This window comes from Jaculus jaculus, chromosome 5 (genome assembly GCF_020740685.1).
Source record: "Jaculus jaculus isolate mJacJac1 chromosome 5, mJacJac1.mat.Y.cur, whole genome shotgun sequence".
In the NCBI taxonomy this organism is placed as follows: Eukaryota; Metazoa; Chordata; class Mammalia; order Rodentia; family Dipodidae; genus Jaculus; species Jaculus jaculus.
In genome coordinates, this window is record NC_059106.1 from 175,430,679 (window position 1) to 175,454,606 (window position 23,928).

At 46.1% G+C, this 23,928-nt stretch overlaps 1 protein-coding gene across 2 annotated transcripts; it reads right to left on the reverse strand.

The window, feature by feature from the left end:
- Positions 1-283: 283 nt before the first annotated feature.
- On the reverse strand, positions 284-17,381 carry Slc35f6 (solute carrier family 35 member F6). Of its 2 annotated transcripts, none has more exons than XM_045150556.1 (6): positions 17,223-17,381; positions 7,785-7,857; positions 6,751-6,922; positions 5,392-5,604; positions 4,747-4,857; positions 284-2,322 (listed from the first exon to the last, which is right to left on the reverse strand). In XM_045150556.1, exons 1-6 carry the CDS (start codon positions 17,297-17,299, stop codon positions 2,045-2,047), a joined length of 924 nt encoding a protein of 307 aa, XP_045006491.1. In that variant the 5' UTR covers positions 17,300-17,381; the 3' UTR covers positions 284-2,044. The 2 variants fall into 2 exon arrangements, with proteins under 2 accessions (XP_045006491.1, XP_004669414.1); XM_004669357.2 differs by having other exon boundaries at positions 284-2,514.
- Positions 17,382-23,928: the final 6,547 nt, after the last annotated feature.

Below are 23,928 nucleotides of genomic sequence, written 5' to 3' on the forward strand. Positions count from 1 at the left end.
TACAAGACTGATGGACTACAGTGGAAGAAGTAGCAGACAGTATAAGCCAAAAGTTGGGCGAAAGACTTTGGAATGCTGTCTTTCCAACACAAATTGGTTATTGTATTTGTGATCTCATAGTGGCTACTGCTACCTGAATAAGACATGCATAATTTTGGGCCCATCAAAAAGTTGTGGATAATGGTGGGAAAAAAAAAGATATCAAATATAGAAGAGGGAATAGTAGGAAAGAAGTTCAGTGGAGGGGAATGGGGACAAAGGAAGGTGGTAGGAGAGGATTATATAATTTTTTAAATAAAGTTTATTTCAATTAGAAGAAAAAGGCTGACACTGCCAATTTTGCATTTCATTTTAAAAAATAAAGTCCAGAACAACATTCTAAGGCCTCAGTTTGTGTGTGCATGTGTTTTGGACAAGGCAGCTGCTACAATGTCCCCACTACCCTCAACAAATGGGTACTATTTTCATCTCCAGAGCTCAAAGAAGCTCAGAGCCTCTGAGGCTCAAGGCTGGTGAAATGGAGAGGTCCCTCTCCTGACAAACTAAGAGAACCTACTGGAATTGAAAACAACCTGAGGGCATTTGCTCACTAAGGCCTTCTTTCCTCACAAAGTGAGGTATCAAGCTGCCATTCGATCACTGCTATGACCCATACTGGAATTAAGGGCTGTCAGTTTCTTGGTGTTCCTGCAGTTATTCTCTCTCTTCAGAGTGGGGGGGGGGGGTACAGGGAGAATAACACTTTATGTCTGGTCCAGCCATAGAAATCTGCCCTGTAAGACCCAGAGACCCATATGGTAGTAGGCCACAGGTGTGGAATCAGACAAACCCTGGATCTGTAAGGAGTCACTTAGCCTTTGGGGGAATGAATGGGAGCAGTCTTGCTACCTGGACCTACCTCTGAAGCTAGTTATACTGGAATTACTCTACATGAAAGAATCTTTTATCCTGGAGCGTGGGGTGAGGGGTAGAGGTCTCTACCCAGCCAGGTTGCTGGGGGTGGGGCTATGAGCTATACCTGCTCTAGGTCCTTACTGGTAGCAGAGTCAAGGCTGCCTGGATATGGGCTCTTCAGGTCCTTGGCCAGAGCTGGTGGTTGGAGGTCCTCCCCACACCTTGCCAAATATACAATCCCTGGGCCTCAATCCCTTCACCTTAAAATGGAGTTTTGCTGGGCGTGGTGATGTGCCTTTAATCCCAGCACTTGGCAGGCAGAGGCAGGAGGATCACCAGGAGTTCAAGGCCACCCTGAGACTACATAGTGAATTCCAGGTCAGCCTGGGCTAGGCTAGAGTGAAACCTCAAAAAAACAAAACAAAACAAAATTAAAATGGACTTTTGCAAGGGGAGGTGGCACATTCATGTAATTCCTGGGAGGGTGGGGCAGGGTAAGAGAATTATGAGTTTGAAGTTAGCTGGGGATATAACAAGGAGTTCAAGGCCTGTACTACATAGTAAGACCTTGCCTCAAATAGTAAGTTCATGAAATGATTATCAAGGGCTGCCAGGAATTACTTTGCAGTCATTTTTAGGTAGGGGAACTTATGTTTATGAAGGAGGACATCAAAACAGGCATGGGGAGAGAAGGCTTAGAGGGCTGCTTCTCTTTTCTCAGGCAGTCTCAGAGGAATGCACAAGGGGTCATGGACAGGACACCTGTGCTCCAGGGCTCAAGGACTGAAAAAGCACATGCTGAGTCTGCAGCACTGAAATCCAAGACTCCAGACAGGTTTAAGGAATATTTTATCTGGGTTGTAAATTCTTCCCATTCATGTTCAAGATTTACTTCTAGTGTTGTAGGAGCTAGGAGGGGCGGGGCTACTTGCTACACTCAAGCTTGTATAGGCTAGGTCTCAGTCCTACAGGCCTCCCAGAAAAGAGGATCTGGGTGTCCTATTATCTCTGGTAGTAGCTGCCCTGGGGGAGAGCAGTAGGAAGAGGCAGAGTGAGACCTTGGGGTCAGGGCACTCAAGACCTACCATCCTGCATGGGCCTCAGAAGAAAGAAAGAGTATTTTGGTGGTAGCAGAGGCCTTATGGGAGAATCAGCTGGATTCATTGATGGGAGTCTGGCTACCACCCAGCAGTCTCTCATTCTCACCCTCCTGGGTGGGGTGCCACCACCTAGACAGGCAGGCCAGCAGTGGGTGATGTAGCCCATTGTAGAGGGCAGTGCCTGTGAGGAGGATAAGGAAGCCAAGGATCTGCAGTGGGTGGAAGATCTCCCAGCTTAAGGCCAGGCTCAGGGCCCAGATGACCACGGTGCGTAAGCTGTCCAGCACCATACGGGTGGTGGCACTCAGTTCCTTGGTGACACTGATGCCTGCAAAGTTGAAGAAGGCAATGCTACTGATGTTGCCCAGCAGTGCCAGGGCAATCAGTGGTTTCTGTCCCATCTGGCAGAAGGCATCCAGGGCATCCTCTAGCATCCCTCGAGGGTTTCCACTGAAGAGGCCAGCAGGGATGTAGTACATAGGCACCAGGAGCAGGGAGAGGATCATAAAGCCAAACAGGCCTGAAGGAAGCCAGGAAGCATATCACATCTCTACCCTCTCGTGTCCTCCTAGTACAGCCCGCAGCAGCCCACAGGCATAGCAGCCTTTGATCCCAGGTCTACTTTTTTTGTTGGGTTCCCATGGCCCACCCACTCATGGTGTACTTCTGGACCCCTCACTTCAGGAATCTGTGCCTATCCAATGGGCTCTACTTGCCTCTTCTCCATTCAGTGGCTTTTGGCTGAACCAAGAGTAAGAAATGCATTTTATAGTGTGATTTATCATAGGAATGCCCAGGCATGCATATGTGCACAGATGTGTACTCTCAATATAATGTCTACCCACTGTACTGTGTACAACCCTTGCAAATGTTTAAATTCTGTTCTTTTCATTTAAAAAAGAACTGCTGGGACTTTTAGGAGGCAGACATGGCTCCTCTAATCACAGCACTGGGGAAGTTGAGGCACAAGAATTAGGAGTTCAATTATCCTCTGCTACATAGTAAGTTCTAGGCCAGTCTTGGCTCCATGAACCACTGCCTCAAAAAAAAAAAAAAAAAAAAAAAAAAAAAACAAAACGCTAACATAAATCTTCTCTTAAAACATTTTTCATCTGTCCCATGGATGGTGCATGTGTCTGGAGTTCCTTTGTGGTAATGGGAACCCTGGTGCTTCTCTCTTTCTCAAATGAATAAATAAATATCTTTAAAAACTTCAAAAAAAACCATTTTTCCCATTTGTAAGCTTTCAGTGATTGATCATATCCTGAGATTAGGCTTTCATCAAGGGATGTTAATATTATAACTCAGCCTCAAAGTACTGTGCAAACAATGAAATAAAAGTTTAAAAAAAAAGAATTGTTGGCTTCAACTTACTACATTGCTTTCACAAGCTTGTGAAAATAGTTCCCTCTTCTCTCATTTGAAAAAAAAATTATTTATTTATTTGAGAGAGAGGGGCAGAGGCAGATGGAATGGGTTTGTAAGAGCCTCCAACTGCTGCAAAAAAAATCTCCAGACACATGCACCACCTTGTGCATCTGGACTATGTGGGTACTTGGGAATCAAATCAGAGTCCTTAGGCTTTGCAGGCAAGTATCTTCACTGCTAAACCATCTCTCCAGCCCATTTTTCTCAGTTTATTTTTTATTTTTCTTTTTTTAGTTTTTCAAGGTAGGGTCTCACTTTGGTTCAGGCTGACCTGGAATTCACTATGTAGTCTCAGGGTGGCCTCGAACTCTCAGTGATCCTCCTACCTCTGCCTCCCAAGTGCTGGGATTAAAGGCATGCGCCACCACGCCTGGCTTTTCTCAGTTTTTGAGACAGAGTCTCAAAAGGCCCAGGATAGCTTTGAATTGCTATATAACCAAGTATGACCTGGGCTTCCTGATGATCCTGCCTCTACCTCACAAGTTCTGGGATTACAGACATGTACCACCATGCTCAGCTTTAGAGAATAGCTTTCTGTGTTAAGGAGCCTGTGCCAGAATATAAGTCAAGGCATTGCTTCATTCACAAAGTCTCACTAGAAAATAAAAATAAGTGGAAACAAACAGTATGCTTTGTGATGTAGTTGATTTACATTCTGCAGTCAGTTCCTCTGTTCACTGGGCCAGAAACAAGCAGCTTCTATAGGCTCTTGCCCTGGGCCATCTGAAAGCATAGCTGTAATGCATCTTGAATTTTTAAAGTGTAATTTTGACAGCTGCTTCCCTGCTAAAAAGCCTTCAGTGGTTCCTTCTGATTGTCATCTAGTCTATAGCCACACTATGATACGATCCTGACTTCCTTAGTTCCTGATTAGTTCCCCAACATCAAATCTATACTGCACTCAAAAGACTTCTTACCAGTTTCCAAATTCACATATAGCAATTCAGGCCTTACCCTATCTAGAATTCCTTTCTTCTCAACCTTGCCTATTAAAAGTTTGGCTCTAATGTCACCCTCCCTAACCCATGGCACTCAGAATCACTTGGCAAATGAGGCATGATTAGAATATGAGTGGTCCAAGTGTACTGCCAGTCTCTACTTCCTCTCTTGCTCTTTTCTGTCCTTGGCCTCCTGTTGCCTGGCCCAGAAAGTCTGTAAACTCTTACCTGGGGAAAAAGGAAGAGCTAGAGCAAGAGGCTCACCCCACCCCTCTTGTGGGGTCCCCAGCATCTGTACTTGCTCTATTTGTACCTTTTACAACTCATGCTGCTGCAAGAGCATTCTTTCTAACAACCACTACTCCTAGGCATGTACCCACACGCACCCTCAATGCCCACTGCCCTTAGTGGGTGAACGTTGTGTTTGTAGACGAACTTCTCCTCTAGCACCATCTGGATGGCAATAATGACCTGGGCCATGATGATCAGCAGGTCCCCTGAGGAAAAGAGGCACAGGTGAAGTAGTGTGCACTGGGGCTGGGCTTGGGGGTAGTACTGGGGACAGAACGTGCCAGTTTCTGATTTTTCAGGGCTTCATATGGGGCCTGCTTTCCAGGCCTCTGAGGTCAGGACAGTAGGCAGGCCTGGGGCTCCACAAAGTCCAGGGACGTGTGGGCCTGGTAGCTGTATTGTGGGGTGAAGATGGGGTCCTTTAGAGAAGAACAGGCTTGAGGGAGACACATTAGTTTTAATTCTGACTCTGGGTGACTCAGAGGAATCACTTCATTGTAACATGACAGTAATGATTCCCTCTGGAAACTGGGTTACTGTGATGAGAGTACATGGAGCTGGTCATGTGGCTTAACAGATAGCCCTTCTCTTTCTTTTAAAGACCAGTAGTTTGCAAGCAGGTACCACTAACCACTGAGCAATCTCCCCAGCTCAGACCAGCAGAACCACACATCCAGACAAGCCCTTTCTTCTCATTTCCTACTCATCACCAGCCTGCACTTCACACTGTTTGGCCTTACCTGTGATCACATCACTGAGCTTGTGCTGACTGTCCTGCTTGCTCAGGAGGTCAGCCAGGCCCACAATCACCAGGCCTGCAATGGTAGCTAAGATGCCCAACCACTGACTGGGTGCGAGCCTTCGGCCTAGGAAGGCCACTGAGAACAGGCCTGTGAATATGATCACTGCACTCCGCAGCATCTGGAAGCTAGAGACATTGGTCATGTTCAGGGCTAGGGAAAGAAAGACATAAATGTTAGCTCTTTTTAAAAAACATAATATGTACAAGCCAGGCGTGCCAGCACTCGGGAGGCAGAGGTAGGAGGATTGCTGTGAGTTCGAGGCCACCGTGAGACTACATAGTGAATTCCAGGTCAGCCTGAGCTAAAGTGAGACCCTACCTGAAAAAACCAAAGTACATATGTGTGTACAAGTGCATGTGAAGGCCAGAGGACAACCATGGGTGTCATCTTCAGGAACAATGTCCCCCCTTTTTGAGCCTGGAGCTCACCAATTAAGTTAGACTGACTGAGCATTGAGCCCCAGAAATCATCCTGTCTCTACCTCCCCAGCGCTGGAATTATAGGTATGCACTACCAAACCAAGCATTTAAAAAGGTATTTTTAAGCCAAGTGTGGTGGCGCATGTCTTTAATCCCAGCAGTACGGAGGCAGAGGTAGGAGGATTTCTGTGAGTTTGAGGCCACCCTGAGACTACATAGTTAATTCCAGGTCAGCCTGAACCAAAGTGAGGCTATACCTCGAAAAACAAAACAAAAATTTAATTTTTTTTTTTTTTTTTTTTCGAGGTAGGGTCTCACTCTGGCTCAGGCTGACCTGGAATTCGCCATGGAGTCTCAGGGTGGCCTTGAACTCTCGGTGATCCTCCTACCTCTGCCTCCCGAGTGCTGGGATTAAAGGCATGCGCCACCACGCCCGGCAATTTAAGTATTTTTATAATTTTAGTTTTATTTATTTATTGGGGGGGTGGGGGAGATGAAAGGGCATGCCAGGGTCTTCAGCTGCTGCAAACGGACTCCAGACACTTGCACCACATTGTGCATCTGGTTTATGTGGGCCCTGGAGAATTGAACCTGGGTCCTTTGTCTTTGTAGGCAAGAGTCTTAACCACTAACTGAACCATCTCTCCAGCCCATTCCTAATTGTTAGTTCATGAGGGCAAAGGCTGGCTACCACCCAAGTGTCTTCAGGGTTATTCTTAACAAGCTGAGCTTTCTCACTAAATTTTGGTTGTGTCCATAAGTGACTGCATATGTTGTCTAGGAAAATGGAATGGTGGGGATGAGAATGCTATTTCACTAGTGGCTCCTTCAGGCAAAGCCTTTACTGAGTCCTTCTCAGCCTGGCCCGGTTACTCACCCATATACGTGAGGCTGGTTCCAGTCATGTCACACAGGGCTGGGGGCAGGAAAAGAAGAGGGTTGAAGGGCTGCTGGGGGTCCACACTGGAATCTGACTGCCCAGAAGCTCGGCACTGGAGCAGGTAGAAGGCAGCTAGACAGGAAAACTCTCCCAGAAACATGCCCACTGCCTGCAGAGATGAGACCCAGAGAACTCAACTGGTGGGACCTTGAAACCACCGTTAGCAGCATTGTTTGTTTATTTATTTATTTATTATTTTGGTGTTTTTGAAGCAGGGTCTCACTCTAGCCCAGGCTGACCTGGAACTCACTCTGTAGTCCCAGGCTGGCCTCAAACTCATGGTGATCCTGCTCCCTCAGCCTCCTGAGTTCTGGGACTAACGAAGTGGGTTGCCATGGTCAGTTGCTGTTTGTTTATAAACACAACTTCTCTTTAGACAAGAGCTGACCTAGAAACCCAACATGTTAAACAGACAGAAGCAGAGCTGCCATGGGCAGCCAACCAGTTCCACAGGTCTATCACAAAGGGCCCCAGGACATCTCAGTGGAGGCCCTATGGTGTGTGACCCTGTGTGAAGTCCACACATGCAGGCAAATTCCTTGCTATGATCCAGGTAGACATTGAGGCTCAGAGAAGCTCAGACTTTGGAAGGTCAAAAAACAAGCTGTATAGACTGGGGTAAAAATCTGTGTCTCCTTGCTCAGTAATGTGGTATCTTCCATTTTCCCCTAAGGGGATCTGACCTTAAAGGGGATGGAAAGCACACTTTTGCCACTGGTGCTGGAGTTTCCCATGTGTCCTGAAGGACATGGTGAAGACATGACTGCTCATTGGGACTCATGCACGCCTTACACCGAGAATTGTGGAGGTTCAAGGGACATTTCGGACTCTGGCCCTATTCTACAAGAGGAAAAAAGTAGATGGTTCTTCTAAGATTAGGGGAGCTCTATTGGTAGGCTGGGAAACAGCCCAGCCTCAGAGGTGCTACCTGGGTGAGTCCCAAAAAATGGTTGGGAGGGCAGGGCTGGTACCTGGAGGAAGGGGTGCTTGAAGTTGTGCTCCTTGCTCCCTCCACAGCCCTCAGCTATGAAGTTGTCTGCCCACCTGCAGCAGAGGGAGGAAAGGTCAGATTCTGGCATATAGCTAGTACATAAGAAACTTAGCCCCAGGTGGGGGTCCCCTCTCAGAGAAGCTGGTCTTGACAGTGAAGGCTTTTAGTCTAACATTTTTTTCAATTCATGAACATGGGATCACACAACACTTTTTTTTCTTTTTGGTTTTCTGAGGTAGGGTCTCACTGTATCTCAGGTTGACCTGGAATTCACTCTGTAGTCTCAGGGTGGCCTCGAACTCTCAGAGATACTCCTACCTCTGCCTCCTGAGTGCTGGGATTAAAGGCATGTGCCACCATGCCTGGCCTCACATATTCTTTTTTAACTTGTAGAAATCAGATATCCTCATTATGTTATGGTTGTATATATGCTAAAATATCAGTTATACTTCTACTCATCAAAATAAGTAATAATTAGCTGGATGTGGTGGTGCATGCCTTTAATCCCAGCACTCAGGAAACAGGTAGGAGAATTGCCATGAGTTCAAGGCCACCCTGAGACTACATAGTTAATTCCAGGTCAGCCTGGACCAGAGTGAGACCCTACCTCAAAAAAACAAAAAATAACAACAAAAAAGTAATTGAGAGCCCCTACTTGAAATTTAATCTATTGAAAACACACATACAGGCTGGAGCGAATGGCTCAGTGGTTAAGAGCACTTCCTAATGCAAGCAAGAGGGCTAAGGAGTATTTTGAATTTGATCCCCAGGACCAACAGAAACAACTGGGCATAGTCACACCTCTGTAATCCTAGTCCTATGGGAGAACAGAGGCCCAAGAATCATAGGGGCTCCAGAGGGGCAGGGGAAGACAAGCTCTGGGATCAGTAAGAGACTGGCTCAAATAAGAATGGGCAGAAAGTGATGGAGTGGGACACCTGATGTTCTGCTTGCCACAGCAGGTTAAGTGTAACCTATCACAAGCAAGCATATAGGGCACTCCATAGGCATGAACACATGCATACATCAACACAAGTAAAAGAAATACCCATATATACACACATGACTATGCTGCCTCAACTTCCTGAGTGCTGTAATTATAGGTATGTAGTTACAGTTACTTTCTCATTGTTGGGATAAAAACACAGGACCAAGAGCAGCTATGGTAGGAAAGTTGTTTATTAGTCTCAAGGGGAAGATTGAAAGGATGAGGATGAGCAGAGGTTGGGTATCACCTCTTTGCTAACATCAGATGGACAAAAGCAGGAAAATGAGCTGAACTCTAGCAGAGGAGAGCTGGTAATAACATTTCTAAGTCCAACCCCCCAAACACACCTCCTCCAGCAAGGCTCCACCTTTGTCAGCTGGGTACCCATATAATATACCATTCCTGGTTTAAAACAAGCTTGAGCTCCCAAAGGGTGGATGTTGGGCTTCTGGAGGGTTCTTAAAAACATGAACCAAGGTAGGGTCTCACTCTATCCCAGGCTGACCTGGCATTCACTATGTAGTCTCAGGGAGGCCTCAAACTCACAGAAATTCTCCTTCCTCTGCCTCCTGAGTGCTGGGATTAAAGGTGTGAGCCACCATGCCCAGCTAAAGGGAGAGGTTCTAATACAAATAGCTAGAGGGCAGACAGAAGCCTAGAACAAGGGAACTAAGTATAGCTAGTCCTAACCCCAACAGGGCAAATAAAAACTAGCAGCTCAAAAAGTCCCCCTATGGGTTGGAGAGATGTCTCAGTGATTTAAGGCACTTGCTTGCAAAGTCTGATGGTCTGCGTTCAATTCCCCAGTACCCACATAAAGCTAGATGCACAAAGTAACACATGTGACTGAAGTTGTATGCAGTGGCAGGAGACCATGGTGTGCTTATTCTCTCTCTCAAATATACAAAAATATTTTTTAAAATGTTGAAAAAAAAAAGTCCCCCTAGATCTAGCAGTGCTGCCATCACCCAGAAGTCACCCTGAGCTACTGCATGTGCAGCTTGTATTTTAACATTTACTATAGTTTGAGTGAGCTCATCATCCACCTCTTCTACACTTTACACCCGTTGTTCCCCACATATTACTGCACAGGAGCCCAACAGGTTTTATTATAGATGAGCCTTCCAGATCCCACCTAGTGAAAGGGCCAGCCTTTGGCCGTAGACCGTTTTCATGAGATTTAATTTCCACAAGGCTGGCCTAGAGGGGAGCAGTATGGACCTGTCTTGGAGGAGCTTACTATCTGGCTATCTGCCAAGCTATGCTTCTCCTTTCTCAAGGCTTATCTAAAATTTTTCCATGGAGTAGGTTTGCCTGGATAGGTGCTACTGGCAAGCTTCCCACTGCAGAAATGGAATCTCTTTGTATCTAAGAACACAGCAGACTGAGGGTATAGATGTCAGTTGCCAGCTCAGCATGTAAGTTCCTTAGATGGCACCAGGCTTTGGCTTACCATGTAGGTCCTGTCCCCAGGCCTCACAGAGAAGATCCAAAACCTTGTCTTAGACTGTTTGGGGACAATAGCTAAGACCCCTAAGGTGGGATGACACTTTGCTGATTGTCAGTACTTCTTAACTATGTGTTTGTTTGCTCTTTTTTTTTCTTTTTAAGAAACTTTATTTCCATGTGTATGGTCATGCCAGGGTCTCTTGCTGCTGCAAACAAATGCCAGATGTATATGCTACTTTTTGGCCTCTGGCTTTATGTGGGTGACTGGTTAACTGAACCCAGGCAGGCAGGTTTGCAAATAAGCACTTCTAACCACTGAGCTATCTCCTCAGTTGCAACCAAACATGGTTTTTTTATTTTTTTTGTTTATTTTTATTTATTTCTTTGAAAGCAACAGAGAGGAGGAGGCAGGAGAGAGAGAGAGAGAGAGAGAGAGAGGGAGAGGGAGAAGGAGAAGGAGGGAGAGAATGGGCACACCAGGGCTTCCAGCCACTGCAAACGAACTCCAGAGGCGTGCACCCCTTTGTGCATCTGGCTAACGTGGGTCCTGGGGAATTGAGCCTTGAATCAGGGTCCTTAGGCTTCACAGGCAAGTGCTTAACCACTAAGCCATCCCTCCAGCCCAAACATGGTTTTTAAATGGCCAATTCACTGAGCACTAACTGCACTGGGCCTGTTGTGTGGGCCCTTTTGATTAAGCCTCACAAGGATCTTCATTTTCAGAAAGTGACCCTGAGACTTGGGACACAGACAGAAGCTCAGGTTCCTTCAGTTAGCAACTTGATTGTGGTCAAGCCCTGCTGGAGCTAACCCTCAGAAAGGCAGCAGAATAACTAGAATGCTTAGCCTTTAGACACGTGGGCCTGAAAAGTTCCAGGGATAACCATGCCAACACAGACAAGTGTCAAAAATACTAGACAAACCAGGTGTGTTGGTGCACACCTTCAATCCCAGCACTTGGGTGGCAGAGGTAGGAGAATCACTATGAGTTTGAGGCCACCCTGAGATGACATAGTGAATTCCAGGTCAGCCTGGGCTAGAGTGAGACTCTTCCTCAAAAAACCATAAAAATAATTTAAAAACTAGATAAAATGAGCTCCATAAGACCAGGCCAATGACAGGTATTCAATGCAAACCCCTTCCTGTCCCTTCTCTCTCTTTCCCTGTATGAGTGGGAGCCACCTTCCCTTGGGTGAGGTCAGTGCAGTCCACTGGACTAGGGCTTGCAAACTCCTATTTTGCTGGCTGAGCAAGGTATTGCCCCTAATGTTCCAGAGCCATGACATGTAGGACTAGAAGAAACTCAGCCATTATCTCACAAAATTCCTTATTTGGCCAGGCGTGGTGGCACACGCCTTTAATCCCAGCACTCGGGAGGCAGAGGTAGGAGGATTGCCGTGAGTTTGAGGCCACCCTGGGACTCCATAGTGAATTCCAGGTCAGCTTGGGCTAGAATGAGACCCTACCTTGAAAAGCCAAAAATAGAAAAAAAAAAATTCCTTATTTGATAGATGATTAATCCAGAGTCAGAAATGGTTTGAGGAGCAGGGCCAGTAGCCAGAGCTCGTACCAGGAATGGATACCCAGTTCCGTATCTTCAGTTTCTGATGTTCTAACATTTTTAGTCTAGACTATTCGGGTTCTCTACTAGAGTGAAAAAAGCAGCCTGCAGACAGGCCTCCATTATGTAGACACTTTATTCTGAAGGATCGGCTGAAGCCCTAGGAGACTACACCTTGTGTTGGCAGAGGCTGGCTACTTTCAGGGTTCACTGAGCATCAGCAGTCAGGCTGTTGGAGGAGGCAACCCTGCTGGATGATGAGTCACTTCCAACAGGCCTTGCCCACACATAAATCTTAGCATTCTGGCTGGTGCGTGTTCAGGGGCAACAGTCAGACAGTAAGGAAGTATCTGATGTGGATAGGCCCTGCTAATTAGCTGTGCCCATTCCCACAGAATCTCTGTCATTTCCTCTACCATCCCCAGCTTGTCAAACCCAGTGAATCAACTTCTTTTCCTTGCCCAGAGAGATCTAAGAAGGGCTAGAACTTCCTCACTTCTGTGGTGTCCCAGCATACAGATAAATAAGTTGAGTTTTCTCATCTCTGTGGCTGAGAAAACCTCCTTAGTAGACCCTACAGTGTCTGGGACAAGGTAGGGTAGGGACTATCATGCCCATATTATAGAAGAGGATATCAAGATTCAGAAAGGCCCAGTAACTCCTCTTATTCCATAGCTTCCAAGCCTCCTCTTCTCTCCATTGTACTGCCCTCCTGACTTGGTCATCCTCAAGTTAACCCTGTAGTCCCTCTGAAGCAACAGTCCCATACCATTTCAAGAGCAGAGGAAGATACTAAGGGCAAAAGTTGAGGTGGCACAGAAAGGACTATGGGAGCCTCTTCTCTAACAGAGGCTTCATGATGTTGCATAGGACCTCCTGCCAGGGATAAAGGCAAATCAGGCCATATAGCCTCCATGTATCAGACCCTACACCCTGAAAACTCAGAAGAGGACTGTACTTAGGGCCTTAAGAGGGAGTTTCCAGAGTCTGTTTCACCCTGGTTCTTCCAGTACAGAACCACAGCTGGATTCTCTGGATTCTCACAGCAGGACAATAGGACTCTGAAATGGGTAGCACCATATCAGGAACACTGGTTCATGCAGACAGAAATGGTGAGGAGCCCAAGAAACAGTCACTGAAGGAGAAGCAGTCATTTCTCAAGAAGGGGCCTTTTGCTAAGACTCAGGGAAGGGAGCAAGGGTTAGATAAGTTTGGTGTCTTTTTCCCTCCATGAGCATGTGCTGTCTCCCTGTAGCCTTCTAAAACCTGATGAGTGGGGAGAGAAGAGTAGGCAGCATGTGTTCCCATGTAACTCCTCATCCACTGACATCAGTCCTCCCAGGCATTGAGCTGCTCTCTGGCTGACACTACCAAAGAGAGGATCTCAAGCACAGCAAACAGGACAATAGCAGGATGCTGGGCAGAGGCTTTCTGCCTAGTTCCAGATGGAGTTTACCCTGAGGGTGGGGTGTCATAGAAGATGCCACTTACAGGCTTATACCTTTCAGACACAGAGGGGATATGAGAGAAGGCCGGGGCGGGGGGGGGGGTGCAGGATTTTGGGGTAGTAAAGTCCTAAAGAACAGGGCTGGTAATGAGACAAATGGTCATGAGGCCTGGATGCCAACTCCCTTTTGACAACAAGCTGAATCACAATATCACAATAAGAAAGTTTTCTTGGGATCTCCTCTGTAAAATGTGAGGATTAGATTTTTTTTCTTTTAATTTTTGTTGTTGTTGTTGTTGTTTGAGGTAGGGTTTCACTCTAGACCAGGCTGACCTGGAATTTACTATGTAGGACCACCCTGAGACTACAGAGTGAATTCCAGGTCAGCCTGGATTAGAGTGAAAAACTTTGCTTTACTTTGAAAAACTAAAAAACAAACCAAAACAAACAAAAAACCCCAAAACCCAAACCAAAACAAACAAACAAAAAAAAAACCTTGTCATCTGGGAAAAGGGTTGAACTAGGCATATAATTTAATCTTTCTGTACCACAGTTCCCTTCAGGAATGGTCAATCTGTCTACCTTCCTGGGTGGCTTTGAGAATTCACTGAGTTTAGGTGAAAGGATGTCCAAGGCAGAGTCTGGCACTTGGTAGGTTGGGTGTTCTGTATACTGGAGGCCTCCACTGATTGTGGTGATGCCTAGTGGAAAACTGCAGACCAGCAATAGGAATTCCAATGAGCAATTCACTTCAGGGTTAGGGTTAGATACTCCTCCATCTTCTTCAACAGCATTCTCACCATTTGGCTTTAAAACAATGTTTTCAGGGGGAGGAAGGGAATTAACATGGGATATTATTTACAATCATGGAAGTTTTAATTATAAAAACAAAACAGGGCTGGAGAGATGGCTTAGCGGTTAAGTGCTTTCCTATGAAGCCTAAGGACACTGGTTCAAGGCTCGATTCTCCAGGACCCACGTTAGCCAGGTGCACAAGAGGGCGCACGCGTCTGGAGTTCGTTTGCAGTGGCTGGAAGGCCTGGGGTTCCCGTTCTCTCTCTCTCTGTCTATCTGCCTCTTTCTCTCTCTGTCACTCTCAAATAAATAAATAAAAATGAACAAAAAAAATTATAAAAACAAAACAAAACAATGTTTACGGTCCAACTCTGGGACCTGTCTCAGGTGGGAAGCTTCTGAGGCCCCACACCATGTTACAGGGCAGGAGTCAAGACCAAAGGTTGAATCTCTCACCCGACAGCCTTATTCCTGATTCTCCAGAAGCCTCCAAGAGTGGTGCCTCTTGGGACTGAGGATCCCTTGGATTCCTACCTGACTGATTTGAAGCTTTTTTTTTGGGGGGGGAGGGTTCGAGGTAGGGTCTCATTCTAGCCCAGGCTGACCTGGAATTCTCTATGTAGTTTCAGGGTGGCCTTGAACTTACAGTGATTCTCCTACCTCTTACCTTGGCCTCCCCAGTGCTGGGATTAAAGGCACATGCCACCACACCTGTCTTTGGTTTGAAGCTTTTTAAGGAAGGACTGATGCAGCACAGTTTATCCCAATAGTAAATGGCCACTTGGACTCTCTCTGGGGATAGCAGCCCTGGAAAGCTTTACAGTCACTCTCTGAGCACTAAAACCAGGCCTTGGCTGGTGTGATATAATAATATTCAGCTGGGAGCTGTAGATTGTTGCTAGAAAATTTTCAGTGCCAAGGATGGGATACCTTCCAGTGAGTTGTTGTCCAGGGAGGTCCTTGATGCCCCCAAAATAGGCCATTGCTGAGGCCTTTGGTTTCCCACCAGGAAGAGATGGTAAGACCCTATTGCTGAAGACTCCACATACTTGGGTTGCAATACTACTGAGAAATCCTGCTGGAACTGAGCTGATAACCTCCTCCATGTAGACCAGCTGACAGAAAGCTGGAAGAAGACATTCTGCATGCAGTTTAATGGGAGAAAGAGAAGTCACCAGTGAAGATACTCAACAGTGGACACTGCAAGCCTTATATTTGGCCAGCCAGGCCAAATGAGCCAATGGATACAACAGTGGCACGTCTGTCATGGTGGAAACCAACTGCCCTCTAATTGGACTGGACGCCTGCTCCATGGGAGGGAATACATCCCTGATACTGAAAACTTAAAATAGGGGTAGTCATGAGTCTTGGGGGTGCAATGTCTGCTGCTGTCTGGCTAAGTGTATATACTATGCTTATCAAACTGCCCCATGAGCACTTCTCTTAATGTTCATACCCTTATATTAATGCTACTCTCACTTTTGGTAGAGAATCTTCTCTTTCAGATGGCAGTGATCTTGGGATGACTCAGAAGGCATCATGGTGCTGGAAAGAAGTGATAGGAGTGCTTAGTACTTCAGTATCTCTATCACACCTTCCAAGGCTCAGGGTCTATTTGCAGAAGAGGTGGCGAAAAGAATGTAAAAGCCAAAGGAAGGGAAGGACTCCTTACAACGTGCTCCCCCAACACAAAATGGCCTGGATATCCATGATCCCACAGTGCCTGACATGATGTACACAAGACCATCATAATAGGAGGAAAAGATGATGACAACAACATAAAAGAGAGAGTGATTGAGAGGGGGGAGGGGATATGATGGGGAATGGAGTTTCAAAGGGGAAAGTGAGGGAGGCAGGGCATTACCATGGGATATTTCTTATAATCATGGAAGTTGTTAATTTTTAAAAAAAGAATATTCTTCCGTGTTCAAGTTCTAAGACAGGAGCCCTGAGGTTGAGGCCCCAGACAAGGGCTCAGCACAATGAGTGACCAGGAGGCTGACAGCTCCTCCACAGACACTGCTGGTTACAGGTGAGTCCCAGAGATTGGTAGGTCCCACCTAAAGATCCACAGACATGTCCTCTTTAGGGGAAAGGCAGAGAGTATTCTAATTGCTACATGTGTACATATCTGTCTCCTCCAAGTGTCTTAAAATTGGGGATTTCCCAAGTTACTTCTGCCACCTTCTCTTCCACAGTCCAGGCATCTTAGAGTCACTTGATTACTTCGAGGCTCCCTTTTGAAGCACCTTACATCTACGGAATGTGTGATATACAAATCCTTCAGAAATAAGAAATGGCCACACCTCTCATATGGCTCACAGTTTCTCAAAGTGCCAAGATGCACAAAACCCAGGGAACCTACAGCACAGCCCAGAGGGTAGGAACGCTTCTACTGGAGTCACCACAAGGTCTCCTCTTGACTCACAGGGCCCAGGTGTAAAGGAGGCCTGACAGGGAGAGGGCCACTGTCCACTGTTCTCCATATGCATCTCATCTACTAGCAGCAGCCAGAGTGGGTTTTCCTGCCCTCCAATGACTATCTAAATTGACAACCAGGTGGATCACTTCTTTATTCAGTGATATCACTTTCAAATGTCACTTTCCAGGTCGATATTCTGATTATGGAGGGGGGACTCCAACTGGACATTTGGTGCTGGTCTCATGCCACTTGGAACTAGACTTCCTGTGTCCTTTCCCCAAGCCTGTGCCACATATAGAGCCCCAGCTAAGAACCAAGCAGTTCTAAGCCCTCCCCCAGGGGTCATGGTCACCTTTGGCTCCCGGCCTCAACCCTTTTAACACAACACTCCCTGCGGCGCCACAACAGTAGTGAGAGTGCCCAAGTCCTGATGGGAGGGGCTCACTCGGTCTAGGGTCCGCAGTACTGAAAGTTCCATGGGGAGGAACTGGTCCAATCATCCGGTTCAAAGATGGGAAAACTGAAGCGGAGACGGGAAATGACAGCGAAAGAAAGCCGGCCTCGGATCCATGATTTATCGGGGCTCCCACCCACTCCCTCATCCCTAAACAGCGCGAGCCGACCGAGTTCTCCGCAACGTGGAGAACTGGTGAGGCCAAAGAGCAGTAAAGGAGGAAGAGGGAGGGCGAGGATGCAGAAGGGCGCCAGCTCCCGCAGGGCCGGCAAGGGGCGCCTCCAGGCTGGGCCCATACTCACTTTGCCGAGAGCGTGTTGATGGAGCCACTGACGAGCATGAGCCCGGCCAAGAACAGCTGGTACTTGGTCCAGGCCATGGTGGCGGCTGGGTAGATCTCAGGAATCAGCAGCCCCAGCGCGGGTCTCCCGGGGTCTTCTACTCGAGTGCTTCCGGGCCGGGCACCATGTGACGCCGCTGGGACCCGCCCCCGCCTTCTCGGCTCCTCCTCCCCGAGCTTGTGGATGCCGGGTAGGGTGGATCGCCTCGGGATATGTGGTGGTTCTGTAGTGTCACAAGCAATGCCTGCCCCTTCCCCCCCACCCCCAAGGTAAGGTCTCACTCAGGCTGACCTGGATTTCACTATGTAGTCTCAGGGTGGCCTCGAACTCATGGTGATCCTCCTATCTCTGCCTCCTGAGTGCTGGGATTCAAGGCGTGCGACACCACGCCCGGCCTACTTATTCTTTTATTTTTATTTTTCCTAGAAATTCGCTCATGCCAGGTGTTAAGCTTACAACCCTCAGTCCCTAGCCTACCCGGTCCATGGGACTTTGCAATGAAGATGCAGCGCGAATCTTAGAGCATTTTGTAAACCGTTTTGAGAGGTTAAACTGAACTAGCTAGAGACTTGGCAGCATCCAATGAGAGAATCTCCTTTCTTCAGGATCCCTAAGAGAACACTTGGGGTTCTGGAGGTGTCCCCAGGGATCTCAACCCGTTAAGTTGCTCACATCTAGTTCTAACTTTCAGGCCTTTTTTTTTTTTTTTTGGTAAGGTCTCACTCTAGCCCAGAGGCTGACCTGAAATTCACTATGTAGTCTGAGGCTGGCCTTGAACTCACAGCGATCCTCCTGCCTCTGCCTCCCGAGTGCTGGAATCAAAGGCTTGCACCACCACTCTTGGCAACTTTCAGGGCGATTTACAGTTAAAATTAAGATGAGAAAGCCAGGCGTGCTGCATTCCTGTAACCCCAGCATTTGGGAAGCAGGAGGCAAAAGGATTAGGAATTCGAGGCGGGCTTGAGTCACGTAAGAATTTATTAGTGGAAGCTATTGACATCAAATCAAACCAAACCAAACTCAAACCAAAACAAAAAGTAATAAAAAGTAAATTAAAATGCGAGACACTATGGGATTCAAGGCTATGCTTATGTGTGGTGGTGTTACTAGGGAACCAGAGTTCCCTTTTGTGGGTTCTAAGTCTGGTGAAAATAATTTAAAAATAGACTCAGGGGCTGGAGAAATAAATGGTTTAGCAGTTAAGGCTTGCCTGCAAAGCAAAAGGACCCAGGCTAGATTCCTCAGGACCCATGTGAGCCAGCTGCAGGGGGTGGGAGGAGGGTGGTACACACATCTGGAGTTCCTTTGCAATGGCTGGAGGCCCTGGTGCACCCATTCTCTCTCTCTCTCTCTCTCTCTCTCTCTCTCTCTCTCTCTCTCTCTCTCTCTCTCTGTCTCTCCCTGCCTATTTCTCTCTTTCAAATAAATAAATAAAAATAAAAACTTTAAAAAATAGACTCAGAAGGAAGTTCGAAGACAATTTTATTAGTATTAAGGAAATCCACTATAGATCTCAGTGGTGGAATTCAGATTCTATTCTGTTAACTAGGAGGAAGTAGCTTTCTCTCAGTTAAGCTTTGATACTTCTATCCTCCCTTTACCAGGGAAAGAGAAGGTTATATTCAAAGTTGGCTATGAGTGAGGGGGTTCTTACACTCATCTTCATGCTGCTGGTAGAAAGTACCCAGCCAAAAGCAGCTGATGGGAGAAAGGCGTTTATTTTGTCTTACAGGCTCCAGGGGAAGCTCCATGATAGCAGGGGACAATGTGGCATGAGCAGAGGCAGGATATCACCTCTTGGTCAACATCGGGTGGACAACAGCAGCAGGAGAGTGTGACAAACACTGGCAAGGGGAAGCTGGTTAAAATATTCATAAGCCCGCCCCCAACAATATATTACCTCCAGGAGGCTCCAGTTTCCAAATTACCACCAGCTGGGGACCTAGCATTCAGAACACTTCAGTTTATGGGGACACCTGAATCAAACCAGCACAGGGGCCATCTTCAATGGCTTCCAATACTGCTAATACCTAGTTAGTTACCTAACAGTAAGGTATATGGGCAGTTAAACTCAGATTTTTAGGTTCCAAAACCTCATGCTTTCTGTATAGCCCCTTCATCAGGCCTACTACACTGATCTTTCATAACACCTCTAAATGCTGCTTGGAGTCATCCGAGCAGAAAGATTTGCAGAGGATTTTCAGCATTTAGTTAATTAAGGTTTTTTTTTTTTTTTTTTTTTTTTGAGACAGTGTCTTACTTAGTATGACAGCTTGACCTTTAATTGGTTATGTAACTGAGGTTGGTCTCTAGTTTGTGATTCTCCTGCTTTAGCCTTCCAAGTGCTGGGATTACAGGCTGTGGTAGTTTTATTCAGGTGTCCCTATAAATTTAGGTATGCTGAATGCTAGTCTCCCAGCTGATGGCAATTGGAAATTAAAGCCTCCTGGAGGTGAAGTATTGTTGAGGGCAGGCTTATGGTTGTTGGAGCCATTGTTTGGCACACTCTCCTGTTGCTGTTGTCTACCTGATGTTGAAATTGCTATCATTTTCCCTGCCACCATGGAGCTTCTCCCTCGAGCCTATAAGCCAAAATAAACCTCTTTTTTTTTTCTTACATGCTGCTGTAGGTTGGGTGATTTCTACCAGCAATGTGAACCTGACTGCAACACAGGCATAGTTTACCACATTCAGCAATTTTTGCTCCTTAAAATCCTATTTCTGGGGCTGGAGAGATGGCTTAGTGGTTAAAGTGCTTGCCTGCAAAGCCTGAGGACCCAGATTTGATTTCCCAGGACCCATGTAAGCCAGATGCACATGGTGGCATATGTGTCTAGAGTTAGTTTGCAGTGGCTAGAGGCCCTGGCATGCCCATTCTCTTTCCTCCTCTCTCTATCTGCTTCTCTCTCTCTCTCTCTCAAATAAATAAATAAATCATACTCCTGGTTTTCAGCTGTCAGTTGCCTGCCTTCCTCTTCCCAGCACTCTGGTCTATAGCCTATGCTCTGTTGTTGTAACAGTGGTAAAACCCTCTTTGTGGCTGCTTTGACCTGGCACATGAACTTTGTCCCTTTCTGCAGATCTTGTTACTAGAGGTAGAGACAGAACCTGTCTGTTACCTCCTCCTGCTTGCCATAAGACTGCCTTGAATTTGTGAACATAGCTTGTGTAGATACAGAAAAACCCTCTAGGGATTACACCAGCAAGAGCAGATGAAGGTATTACAAAGTGAGGTCCTCAACAAAATGTGGAAAGTCACTACATAAATAGGGGAACAGCTTTCCTGCAGGAAAGAATAGTGTATTTGGTGGCTCAGAGGCATGAGTCAGTGTGGAACCTGTTTAGGACCTGCAGACTGTTCTAGAACTTTTATTTTATTATTTTATTTATTTATGAGAGAGAATGTATGTGTGTTTGAGAGATAGAGAATGACTGGGCACACCAATGCCCCTAGCCATTGAAAATGAACTCCAGATGCATGTACCACCATGTGCATCTGGCTTATGTAGGTTCTGGGGAATTGAATCTGGGTTCTGAGGCTTCACAGGCAAGTGCCTTAAGTGCTAAGCCACCTCTCCAGCCTCTAGAACTTCTTTTCACTAGAGCTTGCTCTTTTTAGAGACAGGAGATGCTGAGGAGATTTTTTCTGAGCTTCATGTCCCCCTTAGGACTTCTGGCTTTGTGTGATTCAAAGGCAGCCATCATTTACCCCAAATTTTTTATGGAGACATAGAGGAAACATAGCTCTGTCCTGTGGGATAGACTGAATCAGCTCATATCAGATGAGAACCCCCACCCGCAGGAGATAGTTCCTATAGGCTATAGTGAGTAACTCACCCAGTGGGATAGGGACCATTTTATTGAGTCTAGACCAAGGATATTATTCTGAAGTAAGCATCACTAATAAAGGTGTCACCAATTCCACATGATGTCACTAGTCTCTGTTTCTAGAGCCACATCATAAAATGCATTTTAATTTATCATGGTGTTGTAAGCATTCATTAAACAGATGTCTGTGGAGTCTGGTACATAGGAGGACTTATTGATAAATGAATACCACTAAGTGTAAGGCCCACAGCCAAATATGGGGCTCCCAAGAATAGACAGACAAGGTCACTGCCTCCCTGGAGTTCAGGATTCAGTGGAGGAAAGGGATAAGCATGATATCAACATGCTCCATGTGAGTACCTGTAAGAGGCAAAGGGAGTTGGTTGCTGGGGGGAGAACAGATTTTTCAGTGGGACAGGAAACCAGAGGTTAACAGTGACAACCAGGACTGTGTTGGCTTGGGTGCCAAGTCTGTGACAGGCCTTGACCTTTATGTCTCAGTTTTCATAGCAGCCCTGTTACTGAATTAGACCCATGTCACCTGTTGCACAAAATAACAACATTGAAGCAATGAGTTTCACAAGAGAGAAAGAATTTATTGGCATGGTGACCAACCATAGAAATAGGATACCCAAGTCTTAAATCTGCATCCCCAGGATAGGGCTTGGGGATATTTATAATATTAAGAAGCAGAGTAATTTGTCTGAAGCATGGGTTAAGATGATGTGGGGCGTAAAGTAGTCATTGGTCTGTGTTAGAAAATGGGGATGAGGTCACTTTAAAAGGCTCCTGTTTGGGCTGGAGAGATAGCTTAGTGGTTAAGTGCTTGCCTGTGAGGCCTAAGAACCCCGGTTTGAGGCTTGATTCCCCAGGACTCACATTAGCCAGATGCACAAAGGGGTGCACGCACCTGGAGTTCATTTGCAGGGGCTGGAGGCCCTGGTGCGCCCATTCTCTCCCTCTCCCTCCCTCTCTCTCTCTCTCTCTCTCTCTCTCTCTCTCTCTCTCTCTCTGACACTTTCTCTCTCTATCTGTTGCTCTCAAATAAATAAAAGTAAACAAAAAAATTTAAAAAATAAAATAAAAGGCTCCTGTTTTTATAGGGACCAGGGCCAGGCAGGAAAGCAATAACTAGCCCTCAGTTACCAGGGTAACCCAAAACCACTGGGATTATGGCCTTGAGTCCTTTCTAAAAGCAGGGCAGAAGCAGAACTGCTATAGCCTGCCAGCTGAAAGGGTTTGAGCCTGATGGGGAGTGAGGATTAAAGAAATACAGGAGAAAGAATGAAAGTAAGGACTCCAGTCCAGGACTGAAGCAAGGACTGAAGCCAGGTTTCTTTCACAGCATTCCTTTTTATATCTTCTTACAAACAGTTTTCCCATGGACAAAAATTCCATGAGCTTCACACAAGTTTCTATCAAAAACTCCTTCCTGTTACAGAGTTTTTGCACTTCAATCACTTCTCAGTACAAAAGACTATCAAGGCTAGCCAAATGGCTTCCAACACTGAATATACATAATCTTGCTTACATGTAGATGCTAAAGTCTTGCTATAGTTTTGCTAAAGTCTTGCTGCCAAAGGCCCAGAGCTATGGATACAAGGCCAGCCAAATGGCTCCTGACACAGAACAACCTCTTCTTAGAGTTCTTAGAGAACTGAAGGTGTTCTTCTTTTTCTTCTTTTTTTTTTTAGGCCTTCTTTAAAAATATATATATGTATTTCTTAAATTATTTATTTGATAGAGACAGAGAGAAAATGAACATGCCCATGTCTCCAGCCCTGCTGCAAATGAGCTCCAGAAGCACACACAACCTTGTGTATCTGGATTATGTGGGTCCTGGGGATTTGAACCTGAGTCCTTTGGCTTTGAAGGCAAGCACCTTAACTGCTAAGCCATCTCTTCATCTTAGACTCTCTTTATTTATTTATTTATTTATTTATTTTTGTTTTTCAAGGCAGAGTCTCACTTCTGACCTAGAATTCACTCAGTAGTCTCAGGGTGGCCTTGAACTCACATAATCTTCCTACCTCTGCCTCCCAAGTACTGGGATTAAAGGTGTACACCACCATGCCTGGCAGACCTTCTTCTTCTTTTTAAAGTCTTTTATTTGTTTATTTATTTGAGAGAGAGAGAGAGAGAGAGAGAGAGAGAATGGGTGTGCCAGGGCCTGTAGCCACTGCCAACAAACTCCAGACGCATGCACCACTTTGTGTATCTGTATCTAGAGAAATGAACCTGGGTCCTTAGGCTTCAAAGGCAAGCACTTTAACTGCTAAGCCATCTGTAGCCCTGGAGGCCTTCTTTATTTCCCATTTTTCATTGTTTCTCACAAATCTGTGCCCAGACACCTCTTTTGTCTAGAAACAACTCATAAAAGGATAACCTCACTTATTTCCAAAGAACTGTTGTCTGGGGAATCAAGCCTTGAACAGGGTCCTTAGGCTTCACAGGCAAGCGCTTAACCGCTAAGCCATCTCTCCAGCCCAGCCTTCAGGTTTTTGAAGTAAGTAGGCAACCATTACCATCAAAGTCCATACATTAGAAGTATTACCTATTACAGCACCAGTGGGAGACTAATAACATGTAACTCATCTTTGTGACCAGAATTAGTGAGTGTTTGTGTTTTTTCTTTTTTGATTTTGGAGGTAGGGTCTTGCTCTAGCTCAGGCAGACCTGGAATTTTCTATGTAGTTTCAGGGTGGCCTCGAACTCATGGGCATCCTCCTACCTCTGCCTCCTCTTGAATGCTGGGATTAAAGGCATGCACCACCACACTCAATCAGGAATTAGTGAGCTTTAAAGCCAACTAAAAGCAAGTAAATAAGGAAGACATGGG